At 34.3% G+C, this 15818-nt stretch overlaps 1 protein-coding gene across 1 annotated transcript in view; it reads right to left on the bottom strand.

The window, feature by feature from the left end:
• Window positions 1–15818, bottom strand: part of LOC142348706 (uncharacterized) — a 148440-nt gene that overhangs the window by 1947 nt on the left and 130675 nt on the right. The window contains exons 56-67 of the mRNA XM_075400159.1: window positions 14645–14817; window positions 13757–13900; window positions 12920–13097; window positions 11733–11884; window positions 11077–11226; window positions 10499–10643; window positions 8539–8708; window positions 7747–7884; window positions 7208–7358; window positions 3628–3869; window positions 2331–2483; window positions 1646–1798 (exon numbers count right to left, since the gene is read on the bottom strand). Coding sequence (XP_075256274.1) covers window positions 1664–1798; window positions 2331–2483; window positions 3628–3869; window positions 7208–7358; window positions 7747–7884; window positions 8539–8708; window positions 10499–10643; window positions 11077–11226; window positions 11733–11884; window positions 12920–13097; window positions 13757–13900; window positions 14645–14817 — 1931 coding nt within the window. The 3' untranslated portion in view covers window positions 1646–1663. The remainder of the gene's footprint in view (window positions 1–1645; window positions 1799–2330; window positions 2484–3627; window positions 3870–7207; window positions 7359–7746; window positions 7885–8538; window positions 8709–10498; window positions 10644–11076; window positions 11227–11732; window positions 11885–12919; window positions 13098–13756; window positions 13901–14644; window positions 14818–15818) is intronic.

The following is a 15818-nucleotide window of genomic DNA, read 5'->3' as shown; positions in this document are numbered from 1 at the left end:
AGCATATATTTCCTCCCGCCACGAAGTGGGATAAGAATATCAACGTTTTTCAGAATAGACTATACACTTGGTATTCAAACAGACGTTAATGAACTTGAAAATCTGAAACTTCGTTAGGAGAAACTACTTACATACCAATTTCAAATTTATTTATGTATTTAGTTCGGGAACTGTATCCAGATATTCCTACACGTGCCAATATATCTCTCATCAAATTTACATTAGTAATTGAGTTTCGAAATGCAAGACATTTTTAAAAAAAACTTGAAAAAATGCACACAAAAAAAAGAATTTATTCTTTGAGTATTTCACGTTTGAATAAATTTTTGTCTTCACTGCCTAATTGATAAATAGATGCTGACTTAAAATTATAATTAATAGCCTTTTGAAAAAGCGTTTGCTTTACATGAAGAAAAAAGAATAGTTTATTGAAACATTAATGAATTTTACATAAAAAATTACACAGAGATCTCAAAAAAAGTTAACTTGTATTTTCTTTATGAAGCAGCTGATATTTTTCCTTAAAAAATTAGGGAGCGTTATCAGATAACTTTGATTATGACGAGGCTAAGTTTTCATTGTTCCAATTTCCTGATTATGCACTGATTAAACAAATTCATTTCCTGCTAATAAAGCTCAAACTTAGATTGAGGCACCCAAAGAACAATTTGTATTACAAAGACAAAAAGGAACAAAAAATGTAAGAAAACATGAAGGGAAAAAATTCAACAAAACAAACTCAATATGGGAAATAAAAAAGGAAAAAGTTTTTGGAGCTAATCTGGAGCTCTAATAACCATCTTAGTTGCAGGTGTGTATAATTAATTGTTTTCAGCTGCATAAATGAAGCAAACTGAAAGAATCTCGAAACAATCTTACTGATAAGAACAAAAAACATGATTAATCGTTTCTTTTTGTATCTGCACTTGTTCCTCAATAAGTCTTAATTCTTTTATTTTTTTCGTTTTTGACTAATTTTGACTGACTACTGATTGAAAGGTTTAAATAATTTTTTGAAGGTAAGAGCCGAAAATATTCCTTTGCAGAAAAATTCAATCATGCGCATTTTTTCTTTTCCTCAATTTTTACATTTGTATTGAATAATTGTATGTTAAAAACAACGTATAAAAATAACGATTCAAAAATAATTTTGGTTGCGGCCGATCAATATTCATTTAGAATTTTTTGAATGATTACTTTTTGAATTATTGCTGCTTTAATGACTCGTCTTGAACAGCAGAAAATAAGAGACTGCACCCTAAAAAAGACAGTCCAGTGTATACAAACAAGTTTGTATAGTTTTGGTGCAATGTACATTTTGCTTTTTTTTTTCACGTCGTACTTGCTTTTATTTGAAATGTGAACGGTGAACTGCATTGAACTGGAATTTATTCGTTTCCTACGGATCAACTTTTCTTTTCTGAGCGTAGCATTACTCTATTTTTATTGATGTTTAAGTTTGCTTAAAGTTCGTGGTTTTTTGGTTCGCTATTTTAAGGATTGTTTCAAGGAACATAATAAATTAGATGCGATGAGAAATTGAGATACGTCAACCAATAAAAATAGTTCTTTTTCTATTTCGTTGTTGAGCATTTTTTAAAAGTTAGTTCTTTGGAAAGTGAAATAGGTATGAAAATGGACTTACTCCAGCATTTGAGTGGGATCAATCTAATGGCAAACTTCCTCTCGTGAACAAGTCCGCTATCAGGTTGAACACTTCGTCAAGGGTGATCTCACATCTGGAGATGAAGACAACATCGTCGAACAAGATGAACACATCGTCTCCCTTCTTCACCAACTGTGAACAAACAAAAGCAACATTTACAATGAACGTCTCGGTAATCCGAAGAGTATATTCTGTGCAAAGTTATTCTTAAATTTCTTGTGCAGATTTTTGAATGCATACGTTTCACGCCGTTCGTGCACAAGGTGCTCGTTTACTTAAACGCCAATGTATGATAAAGCCAATGTCAACAACGCACACACTCACCCAAGCCCACACCCGCACTAACACACGCATACACCCACCCAACCACACACACTCACACTCACACTCACACACACACACACACACACACACACACACACACACACACACTTTAAATATATATATATATATATATATATATATATATATATATAATATATATATATATGTATATATATAAACCTATATATATGTATATATATATATATATATATATATATATATATATATATGTATGTATATATATATATATATATATATATATATATATATATATATATATATATATATAAACACAAAACAGACAAACACACAGAGACACCACATATATCTGAGATCTAACCAAGCTCTTGTAGGCGGGGCTATCGTCCTGAAGACCTGGCATGACTTCGTCTCCATCACTTCCATAACAAGAGACACTAATGACACCACTTCTGCTGTTTTGAACACTTCCTCTCACTCTCAGCTCATATCCCGCTACTTTGTAGTCTCGGTCCTGAAAAAAACACTGTTAAAATTTTCTGCAACTCCCTCTTTTTTCCTCCCTCCCCCTTGAAGATTTTTTTTCAATTAGCATCTGTGACTGCTTGCCGACTGATTTTGTTTTGTATAGCCTGATAAATGCAGTTAGAACTAGCCTTCGCATTTCTCAAAATAACACTTCAAATAATCATATTCTACCAGACAACCGAAACAGTTCTCAAAAACTCACAAAATTCAGTGACAATACTTTCAAGAATTAAGAATTAACACTGATCTCTCAATGGTTTTTATGATTTTTATAAATTTTACAATGGTTCATCGATGGGCTTATGTAGTTGCAAATTACAATGACTCATTGATGGTAACCAAAGGGCGCCCAACCCCCTAGTCCAAAACAGAATATTATCTTCTAAGATCTTGCAAGATTCTTGGAAGACTCTAGCAAGTTCCTTACATGAAAACTGTCCATTAGCAAGATTCTTGCAAAATAGCCGTCTTGAGCGAGAAAATCGCTAAATCATGGGAGATAACCGTTGGAATTTTACATGGGTGAAGAAGCATTAACTCTAACAGGTTTTCACGTCCCCACATTGGCACTTATTAAAGTCCGTAAATCATAATTTTCCCATAAGCCTCGTCAAGTTGGTTTCAATTGCAATTAATTTATGCAAATTTCCTTGTTGCTTCACAGGATTAGACGCATTTCACACTTATTTTTTCTAATTGAGTGCGCGAACTCTCAATTTTTTTTATAATTGACACATGTATAATTTAATTATCTGAAACGAAAAAGTGAATTAAGCAAATCTTCCCCAATTGAGAGGTCGACTTATGAAAAGACTTTAGGTCGCGACCCTTAGTAGGAGGTCGACCGTGTATTTAAGGTAGAGAAACACCACACCCCCCCCCCCCCGGTCGACTTTATAAGTCTTTTCATAAAGTCGACCTCTCAACTAGGGTTAGTTGTGTCCAATAGTGGCGGATGAAAACTTTTGCATATTATTGGTTAATCCTCGATCAGATGACCAATTTAAACAGCACTTCTGATCTTTTCTCTTATTTTAGGACTCAATGAAACCTGAATTATTTTTTTGTCTAAAAACTTTTTTTAAATGCTTTTTAAGATCTTTTGTAGAAACATAATCTTCAAAACAAACCTCTGAGAAATACTCGATCGTTGTTTGTGGCTCATCTTCTGTAAAGTACATCTTAGTGTTGAGCTTTCCAATTCTGGTAGTGTTTCCGTATTCACAAACTGGTCCAGAGGATGTTGAAGTTGGTGAGGAGGTGGAGGTGGTTGTTGAGGTGCCAGAAGTGGTAGATGTGGGTGTAGATGTTGAGGTACTAGTGGGTGTTGAAGTAGTAGTGGTTGTTCCTGTTGTAGTTGTTCTCTTGGGTTCTGAAAAAAAAACCAAAGTTTCATTCAAAATTACAAACAATATTTTTAAAAATGTCAAAAATGTCGAAATTTAGCTGAGAGTCAATTCAATTTGGCCCAACTCTTTTCAAAATAAAAATTCAGCCGAAGTTGAGATTTTACTCAGATTGGACTGCTGAAACAATCTTCCCTTGAAAAATTTCAAAGCAGAAATACGGAAAAGTTCTAGATTAATAATTAAAATAGCAATAACCGAATGTTCACAATACGCCTATAAAGACTACGTTGATTACACTAATATAGGCTACTAAAAATTTTCCAACTGAGCCAGCACTAATTCGGAATCAAAAGTGACCAACTGTTTGTTCACTCTCATCAATTCCGAAAAAATATCTTCATACATTTATTTAGCAACTTCCGCTGGTTATGATTACGAGAAAACAATTTCAATATTTCAAATATGTTTCACGAACTATTTATCAGCTGTTATGTTTCTCGGCCGGATGAAAAAATCCTCCAAAACCTTCCATAAATCAACTCCGAGGAGATCGTTAATTATTTCAAGAGGGTATTTGTGGTTTAGTACGCGTCGTCCTTCTGTTTTTATCCTTAGATATAGAACTGAAATAAACGTATCCACGGTCGATCGCATCACATTATTCCGGAATCTCTCATATTTTTTCACTTTGACTCCGATGATGATTTCAGTTACGCATTCCATGAATTTCTATCTCATTCTGTGGTTTCTGCCAAGTTCTTTTGCTTGTTCATACATTGATTCGCTTGGTAATCGCACCGCGTTCGGCTTAATGTTCTATAGTGTATCGAGTATTGCATTTTCTTTGGCCGATACTGCCAATTTTACTTCGTGCGTTCGCCACTTCCTTCAAATCTGTGTTGGTTCTGACGATGCTTTTTCCCAGAAGAGTTGTCGTACAGATTTACAATCTGTAGATTTGAATTGTTTCGTAGTGCCAATTAGCGTTCTTTATTCGGCCAATTTAAGAGTGAATTGGCGGAGCGAATTCAAGCTTTTATTTTGTTATTCAAATATTGATTATTTGAGTTACAAAGTTTAGGTTGATTTGGCGGAGCGAAATCACGTTCAACTTTCTATCGGGTATTTCGCTTAGCGAAAGATACCAAATTTTTGATGCGACTGAATTTAGACTTTGGCGGATCGAAATCTAGTTAAGAGAGAGAGTCAACTATTTTTAATTACGAAATTGAGTAGAATGAAATTAGGCAAGATTAACAAACTGCTTCACAAATTGTTCACAAGATAACATTACTAAATGGCGGCAACTGACAATCACAAGACAAGGTGAACAGACAAAAAGATCACGCTTAAGATATAAACAAATTAACAAGTATGAAATCATCAGATTTGATCTTCAAAATTAAACTGAATAAATGAACAAATTAAAATAAGGAAATTGAACTAAATTAAGTTAAACAGAAATTGAACTAAATTGGTTGCACCGAATTAAGGAACTCAAACTAAAAATGTACTATTGTACCACAAGAGTTCTATTGATCAAGGTATTTTTCTCGAATACGAGGCTGACTGCGCAATGTTGTATAGACCTAGTGTAGCCTACAATTTGGGATGATTGGCGGCGCGAATCACACTTATCGCTTTTAAATATTAATGTTGAATTCGCGGTGCGAAATCGAGGTTCAGCTGGTCAAGAATTGCTAAATGCTTAAATTGAAATTTCAATTTAGATTGGGCGACAAGGTTAACGTATTAACTTAGATTAGACTAGATCAAGTTTTACAGCTGAATGAAAAATTGAAATTTGCAAAATTAACAAACTTAGTTAGCAGTCAATCTGATTAACAGCTGAACATCCTTAAAAATATGAACATATATGTAATGACGTAAATGTCTGCATGTCTGAGGAAGTCTGAAAACTTAACGTAAACATGAATGACGTGAACGTAAACAATTTATATGAATTTGAGGTCATCTTAACATAGAGGGCTTTGGTAAAAATGGCATTGTGTACCAAAGCCGTACTGGATTGAGAAACATTAGATGCGAAAAGAGAAGGCAAATTTTTTTAGAACGGTTATTTTTTAAATTATATATTGGAGGTTTCCTTTTTTGACCAAACGGTCTTATTCCTGCCAAAAAACTTGGTGAATTGAACATCAGCAATCTGATACACAATTTCAACGTTCCGTTCCACGCTTTAAAATCGGTAAACGATTCAATGTTCCAGTCTTTTCTATTAATAATATAAAATGCTTCTTCAAATAATTCAAGAACTTCTAAAGCTATCACTTGCATAAAGCTTCACCACATTGCCAATAATTCGTACTCTTTAATGCCGCCATAAAGCAACATTTTATTAGCGGCGTAAGGGCGTTTGGTGCCCTAAAAAGTAGGTCGTTTTGATGCTGTGGATCGGAAGGAAATAAACAGTGAAATAAAATTTTAAACAAATGTTAATTTTAAAACTGTTACATGTGATACCTAACTTAGTCAAACAATTTTTGCATCAGATTTTAACGTTTCAGCTTTAAAGTTTCGGGTTTGTGTCAGAATATTTTGTGGCTTACTAAATTTACATAAGCATTTAACAACCCAGCATTTCTGTGAACTCTTTAAAAGAACTAAATGCTTTCTCTAATTATTCAAGGCTTTTATTTTTCTTCCAAACATGTAAATTAATAATATAACCGAAAAGTTAAAGTTTACATGCCTTCAGAATAATCACGAATATTTATTGAAATAATCAAAATTATACATCAAACTTCTGGTTATCAATTGATGTTACCCATTAAGCTGTTCGTTCTACTATATAAAAAATAAGACACGAATGATCCTAACTGTCTATCTATTGGAAAACTTTCATGCTGACGTTGCAAAAACTCTGTTAAATTTTTTTTGAAAAGGATTTTGTTCTCCGTCGCTCTTACGTTAGAGGGTAATTTATTCCATTTTTGTATGCTCTTCAAAATCAAAGATCTTTTACTCTGCTTAGTATACTTTTTGAAAAATTATAACTTCTGAATTTTTATGTGCTTTGATTTGTGATGTTCCACATGCACATCCAGTTGCATTCTCAAGGGTATTGAAGGATATTAACAATGATTTTTTTTTAAAAAAATAGACTTGAATTGAACAAACTTAAGAAACTTATTTTACTTGTGACACAGATTTTAGTTAGACAATCTCTGCTTTTCCCAGTATCGCCCCGTGAAATTATAGCCCCCATTATTGTAAAATTACCATGATGGGGGGGCTATAGGTTATCTGACCATTAAGCTGGGGGTTATAATGGGAAATACCCCATAATTGTACGTTCCTTTCTGATGTGTGATTGCAGATGGGATGTCTATTAACTTACTCCAGCATCTGTGTACAATGACACGGATGATGACGAATTTGTCAGGTTGGGCTGCCCCCTTCGGGTTGATGGTGTAAGTCACATCCATTTTAGACACTCTCGCTCTTCTCTTGTACTCTATGATCTTGGGAGCGTCTCCTTTTGTGAACAACTGAAAACATTACCATCATCAACTACGACAGACAAATATTGTTGATGTTTACAACGTTAAAACAGTTTGACAAAATTTTATCTACTCTGACTGTTGTTTAGTCTCTCAACAATCAGTACAGACAGTGGTTTAACAAAAATTACTTCAAGAAATTGCTTAAACAAAAATTCCTTTTTTTCAGTTTTCCTGTAAGTAAGACTTGGTAACTTTAATTGTTGAAAAAACTGGTAAAACTTGAATTCAACAATAAATCTTTGTGTAAATGGAATAAATTCAATTAAATTCGAAAAGAATAAAAACGTGACTTGGTGAAAATTTAGGTGAAAAAAAATTCCTTCAATTTTTTTAGCCTTTTTATTTGAGAGGAAACAGCATAAAATGCACTTACGATATCTTCCAAGCTTTCTCCATATGTTCTTGGCACTTTTACATTGCCTTCTGTGTCTTCGAATGCGACACTGAGAGAGACAGAATCGAAGTGACCTCTCACGATGATCTCAAGTGCTACAGTTGTGTAGTTCCTGTCCTGAAATCAATCAAATATCACTTGTAGTTTTAGTAGAGAAAGATTATTATCTAACACAGATTCTTGATATTATATAATAACAATAATAATATTAATTATTTGATACTTTATTTTAGTTTCGACTCGAATAAATGTTCAATGTTGTAACAATAGTCATTGTTGACGTTAACATGTACTAAGGTCCGAGGAACTTCATTGCAAAGAGTTTGAAACTAAATTAAAGTAATATAATATTCTTAATATCAGAAAACTAACGATACTGTATTTAGTGAAGTGAATTAAAATAAATACGAATCATTTATTTCATTGCATGTAAATATTTAACCAACAATAGTAGTAAAATTTGGGTGGTCTGCAGAACAGAAAACGGATCCCTCCAAACCCAAAAATGTTGCAGTACGGTGCCTCCTGTAGTACGGTTGTTTAGGCTAAAAAAGATATAAGAAACAACTAAAAGGTAAATAAAGCACCAAATGATTAATCCCTGAAGGGAACCAATTTCTGTGCAGTAGACCACCCCACATTTTACAGCTAACATTTTTCCGAATTTACATGTCTTGGAAAGTTAAAAAGAATGAATTCACCATTGACATATAACATATTGCATATATTACATCACTCGTATTACATAACATATTACATCATTCGTATTACCTCATCAAAAACGGTGGTTGTGGTGTCGGCTGGTGTATCCTCGGATGCGTTGATTGGTCTGTTGAGCTTCCTAATTCTAGTCGTGTTTCCATATGTACAGATGTGCTCAGTCTCAGTGGTTGTGGATGTTGTCGGAGTTGAGGTTGTAGTCAGGGAAGTTGTTGTAGTTTCTGAAACCCAAAAACAACCAACATGACATCTGTACGAAAAACACAATGCCCCAACAGGGAAATTTACAGTTCGAAAAACTCAAAAATCACTAACTTGTATCCGCAATTCAGAAATCACCAAAACTTTAATAAATGTTTACATTTTCGATTCACAAATAGAAAAAATTTGCCTTTTCGCCTTGTCAGTGACCTACTCTAATGGAATAGTAGTCAGAATATAATAATCAAGTTCCAATACTAAAAGGAAAAAAGAAACATTGGGAAAATTGAAACCATTTTTAAAAACAAATTTTGAAAACGAAACTTTAACACAACAAGAGGGGTCGGAACAAAAAGTGCCGGTCATCAGTAGTTACTTTCTCTGACCCAAAAAGGCGCCAAAAAGTTAAAAATATACGGAGAGCACAGTTACTGAGAATCAAAAAATTTTAACATTGCTCACTAGATTTCACCGCCAAAAATTGCTAATCTTACAAAAATTCACCACTACGGTGTTTTGCGGTGAAAGTTTTTTACGGTTTTGCACCGCAGTTCTTTCACTATTTTGTCAACAAGAGCTCGATCCGGAAGGGCACTGTATTTAACAAAATCAAGATATCAGTTATTTAAAAAACCTAATGCAAAATTCAATCACCTGAGCGTAACGCGAAAAAATCATGAAAAATTAAGCATGTGAAAATGTTGTAAATGTCACTCTCAATTTTATCTTGAAAAATTTTGAAATGTATTAGAAACAGTCTTTCAAAAGAACTCTACTGTTGAGAGAAGATATGGAATAAAAGAAATTTCTGGATGAACGATGTCAAGATTTTGTGTTAAATTATTTCCGCATAATTTTTTCGAAATGTTCTCCGCTCTCTACTATTGAAGCCCTTTTCTCTGAATCTAACTTATTTTGATACATTTGAAAGCTGATATATCGTATGAATACATTTAAACAACATATTATTTCTTTTAGTAATATCTGGGGCTGTTTGGAAACTGAAAAGGCTAGAAAATTGGAAAAAGAATTGAAACGTCATAAGTTTCTCCAGAAATTAAAAAAAAACATACGCGGCATATTGCCTGTAAATAGACGCCATCAGTCCCCGTAACATCGATTTGGATTGATGAAGTATTTTTAAAAAGCGAAATGAAAACATTTTTATACATCGATTTGGATTGAAGGATTATTTTTAAAGTCGAAATGAAAACTTTTTTAAAGTGCGAACTATTTTCATTGGATTTCGTAGCTTTGAATACTCCTGAAAGAGAGGATGCAGGGGCTACAATCAAATTAGAGATGTTAACACAGACTCATAAGAACAAATCTCACGTTTTCGATTTCGTTTTTTGATACTGATTTTGTTCATTCTAGATTGCTATGGTGAGCAGCTGCTGTTTAAAAGTACTCTGAGGACAATGACCGAACAATGAAAATAGCCCAGGGAAGTCAAGAAATTTTCGCGCAAAATGTCGAGCAGGCGGCAAAATGAGGTAAAGCTAAACAAATTTTTATTCGACGATGTAAAAAGTAAAAAAAAATACGAGTGCTATAATAGCCGGCTAAGAAGATGAGGGCGGCTATTAAAAATGAAAACAATGTCTCATGAACAATCGATTCTGTTTTTCAATACCTTCAATAATTCCATTTTTGCATCTACCCGCAAAAGATATCGGTTGGCCAAAATTGGCTCAACAAAAAAAGTAGGGCCGGTATAAAGTTCCTAACCATCAAATAAATTTGGAGAGATGAGAGAAAAACGTTGCAGTAAACTTTAGAGACTCAAAGTATATGCCTGTATACTTACTCTTGCATTTGAGAGGGACAACTTTGACCTTGACAAACTGGTTGGGTCCAGTTCTGCTCATTTCAGACAAGAGTTCCAGCTCAATCTTGCAGAACCTTCGCTCTCTAGTGAACAAAAGTTCCTCCTCATAGCGTTTGTTGACCTCCTGTAAAATGTCAAAGCGTCAGTTACCTTTGTACCACAGCAATCCCAAATTTTCAAAAAAAAACACAATTTGAAAAACTCAATGAAATTGAACCTTGAAATACTTGATAATTAACATACTAAAATATGATCAACTAATAACTGATCAATAATTGTCATTTTACACCTTTTGAAAAACTTATACGTTTTTTTGTAATAGACAGCCCCCCCCCCCCCCCCCACACACACACACACACACACACACACACACACACACACACACACACATCTTGCTGGGTTATAACTTTGTTCACGCATGTTAATGAAAACAAAAATTTTGTTGTTCGGTGGGGGGGGGGGGGGGGGGGTGGTAAAAGCAAAACATCCGAATGAATGCTAAAACATCCGAATGAATGCTACTTGAAATATCAAAGGAAAAAATGTCGAAGTCTAACCAGATTAGACAGTCGTGATCTGCCTTGGACTCTGGGTCTGAATGACGATGACATGTCATTGCAGTTGTACACGTGGAATCGGACCTTAATCGTCTCTGCGCTGGAACCAGCTCCTGTTACTTTGAACCCAGCGAAGTTCTTGTTGCTCGACTGAAATGACTATTGTTATCAGACAACAAAATGGACAATAATCTGATTTAGTTGTTATTTCTCATAACCATGATTTTGATACCGAAGTAGTTTGAAATATAGTACTTTGACTTTTTTGGAAATGATGTTTATAGCGTCCGCAAGAAAATCTGTAAAAACTACCGAACTTCTTAAGTTTTTTTATATTACACAAAAAAATAAATCTAAGTATGGGAAGTCATTACTGTGGGGAAACATATGCCACAAGCTGGCTTACTACATTATCGATTTTTTAAAATGATTTGTAAATTAAGAAATATTACTTTGGTCTAATCGCGTTTAATAAAATACATTCAGAGTTCAAACTGTTGATCATCAATCTGGTCCTCAGATTAAAAAAATTAAAATCTGAATTTAGTATCCCCTTCTTAAAACTGGTTGTCCCAAATTTTTAAAATGTCTCCAAACAAAATTGAGATTGAAATAACATCTGGTCATTTTTTTCCAGAACTGATGAAATTACGAACGTCTTCCCAGATCAGCAACTTTGTGAATTTGGGGTCCGATCCATAAAACTTGGCGTCACCCCTGAACTGTCTGGCCTCACTGAGAACCTCTCCGGTCTCACAAATTGAAGGCGTGCTGGTTGAGGTGCTGGTTGAAGTCGTTGTTGACTCTTCTACAAAGTTATAAGTATTGCAATTAAAAACAACAACAGAAACGAAAAACAAATTTTCGTTGAGCAAGAAACGTTACCGATAAACATCGGAGAAATTGCTCTCGAATGATAGTGGAGGACTTGACGGTACGAGGGGTATTGTAACTTGTGAAAGCTCTCGAAATAACTCTCTTTAAAAAATAAGAAAAAAACCAAAGATTTTTCTGTTCATGTTATGTAAGCTCAAGTTACTCTGACTGGAATTATAGTTAACAGGTACAGGTGTTTGTTTATTTTTTGATTGTTGATTCGACTTCTGTCAGCAAATGCTCTACTGCTCAGGTGCACTTTCAATTTAGACTTACTTTCTTAGACTAGCAACAAACTCACGGGAAGAATGCATGGATATAAAATATAAAAATTCAAAACGACAAGCAACGAATCGGTATGACAATAATTGCATTACACAATCTTATTATAACCAAAATTCTTGCTCCAAACTATCATAGTTTGCACTTCAATAGTAAAAAAAGTACATGCGTACATGCTTTTAACCTTAAATTAAGTCTATCAACAAATCTTAATAATATGGCAGAAAAAGATCGACAACTTTACTAAGTAGAAGTTGTATGGTGAACTAAAAAAGTTTGCTGTTGAATATTCAATTTCTACGTCAAGGTGCTTCATAATAAAATTTGATAAAAACTTCTTTTAACAACTTTGCAACTTCTTTTGATCAGAATTTCGTGCGCCTGATGCAACTAATAAAAATATTGTGAGCTTAAAGCCGCTGCTTATCCGAGAATCTAAGAACACAATGGTCTATTATCGGACCATATCAGAGCAAAATGACTTCTAAATGTGTAGACAATTTTTCTGACTTTGTACAGTCTAAAAACGTTCCATGTGGTGTAATTCGAGCACAAACTGCCCCGCCCCGTTTTCGCGCGAAGAATTTCATATGTGATACCGTTTTGGTCTGGAACCTCCGCTTGGCGTTTATGGTCTCTAGTGAAGTAAAAGTTGTTCAGTAGGTCTGTAGTAATAGTTACTAACTGAGGCAGCCGATGATTGTGACATTTGTGATGGTCACTGGGTTTCCATCGGGGGTGGGGACTATGATCACTTCAGTGATGTCATTGTAGTTGTCGTAAGGGAAGTTCTCAAACAGATCCACAGTGCTGGGTTCTTCCCCTGGAGTTGTAGGACTCACACCGTATGGGAATTCAGTGATCTAGAACAGAGGGAAAGAAAAGTGACGACGAACAGAACATAATCGATTTTTTGCGGAAACTGATCACATTTTTCAGCAAATTTAATTGGTATTCTTCGTATTTTTTTGAGCTAAGTTTTCGTGTTATTGGTGTTATTTTTGATGCTATTTTCCGTTTTGTACGAAATACATAAACATAAACATACGTATGATGTATGTACATACATCATATGCATGTTTATGTTTATGTATTTCGTACAAAACTCACAAACAGTTATAACTCACAAACAATTAAGTTTTTGGATCAAATTCATAAACTTATGAGTTTAAAGAAATTAACTAATGTAAACAACCAAGTTAATTTATGAAAAATTTTAGTATGGAACTAAATGGAAAAACCAAAACACTACTTACTTATTCTTAGACATTTTAATATGTTAATAAGTCGCAGGCATTTTCTTTGTGAATTCGTTATAATTTGGTGTCATAGGCTCTTGTAAGGAATCTATATAACTTGAAAAGTAATTATTAAACCTTTGGGTTATAATCATGCAATATTAATATTAATAATAATAATTTTGTTTCTGCGTAATCGCAGCAGAGCAGCATTAGCCTTTTAGTCTGCATAAACAAGCGTTCGAGTTTGAGTTGAAAAAAAATCGGAAGAGTGTTTAACTGACGTCTTCAGGGCTGATTTCGTTTTGTGGTACTGGTTCCAGTCCACTTGTAGTGACAAAGTAGAGGTTGTTATCTCTGCCTGTCTTCACCACAACTGCAAAGTCCAAAGTATCATCTGTCTCCACCAGCAGTTTGGGAACCATCGACTAGAAAAAAATAACAATAAACAATTTTTAATTTAATCCCACATTTATTCCACTTCTGAACTCCTTTGCCAGTCCAAAAAAAAAGATAAATAGCAGATCTACGTTTGAATCAAAGCTATAATTGGGTCTTTCCCATTATAGCCCCCACACCGCCTGCGTACGAAATTATAGCCCCCATTACGGTATAGTTACCATGATTAACTGCGATATATTATATGACCACTAATCTGGGGGGGGGGGTATAATCAGAAAGACTCCAGTAATTAAAAATTGTTAGGCAATGCGAAGAATCATTGCCATCACGTGACTGTTTAAATTCAAGGTGAAGATCATTGTTGTGTTTTTGAGTTGTGTGGTTGCGAGAGCCCAGAAGTAAAGATCATGCTGATTACAACTTTATTTCAAAAAGGCTTCTTTATGAATTTGATGGTTATTTTGCTCCCTATCGTATTATCAGATACAACAAAAGGGAAAATTGAAAAACGTTTCGTATGATTTCAGAAAATTCACCGGGTCGACAAGAACTAGTTAAAAGAGAATTTCATACATTTTGCCGCGCTTCCTTTTTTGGCGAACTGGATTTCAAAAAATAGGACTAAAATTTGAAAATGCACAAAATACTAATAAAAAAAAACTAAAATAAATTTGCTCCTAATAGATTTTTTTTCATTAACTTGAACTTCAAAAAAGTTATAAAAACTCCCTCTCCAAATTTATCACGTATTATATAACTATTTAACTAACCGGATCCTCAAGTACAAATTTGATGATTGCGGTGTCCGAGTCAACTGGGATACCCTCCACAAAGGTGGGAGGTTCTTGATCAGCTGGAATCTGAGGCTCGTCATCTCCACTCGTATCAACAACGTATACCTGTTCCAGAGGCAGGTCAACTTCTTCACACACTTCTGAGGTTGCTGAAAAAGGTCAATATTTACAGAGCTACAGTGATCTTGAAACACATTGGTGTACCGCTTTCAATTAATTCTGCCTGTTTGTGATGATGGGGCTGCGGTCGCACGTCAGGGAACCAAGATAGTCAGTTTGTTTTACAGAGGTCATCATTAGTGGCGAAAAACCCTATTGTATAGTTCCTTGGGAATGATATGGCAAGGCTAACTTTTGGTCACTGCTGTTAGTTGGAAACAGTTCAATTTTTTCTTGAGAATTGCATGAACCACTGCCAGAAAAAAAACTGTTGCTCAAATGGGCAACTAGTAACCTGGGTAATGTTCATTTTTCGTTACTAATTGCGTTCGAATCTAGAGCATGTATATTTTCATTTTTGAGCTCTTTGGTTTTTTTTTGTGAAACGAAAAACGCATCTTTTCAAAAATAGAATGTTGCTGAAAAGGAACCCACACTACGTACAAAAACGAAAGTAATTTTTTTGAAACCAAAAGCGCGTCATATTAAAATGCTTTTCTGTTCCTCGATGATTCGCTCAAAAATTTTTACTGCTTTAGCTCTGATATCATCTTGACAAAGCATTTGTTGGTGTTATTTTTAGCAGCATTTACACGATAATAGTGTCACCTTACGTGAATACCCTCGTAAGATCTTATAACGCAGAACGGTTTTAGTATAAGACTTGATTACTTAGCATCAGCATGTTAGTTTTAAAATGCCAAGATCTGACTAAAATGATAAAAAACGTAAGATACAATAAAACTGCCGTATATTCGTCGCACCAACATCAAAAATCACAAAGCCTAAATTTTTAGCATGTAATGAATTTAGCATGTGACCTGCAAGCATTTTTGCACAAAAGCCATTAGTTGTTAAAAACTGTAAAAACACCAGCGCGAACGTTCGCAATTAACCATTTAGACACAGCCATTTAAAGACATTATAAAGATGAAACTTATGTTAGGCAGAAATAATTTGAGCTCAAAATTTTCGAAAATTGCTTTGTTCT

The sequence above is a fragment of the Convolutriloba macropyga genome, chromosome 10, assembly GCF_964194025.1.
Source record: "Convolutriloba macropyga chromosome 10, txConMacr16.3, whole genome shotgun sequence".
In the NCBI taxonomy this organism is placed as follows: Eukaryota; Metazoa; Xenacoelomorpha; order Acoela; family Convolutidae; genus Convolutriloba; species Convolutriloba macropyga.
The sequence above is the reverse complement of the archived record's forward strand: the minus strand, read 5'-3'. Positions and strand labels throughout refer to the sequence as shown.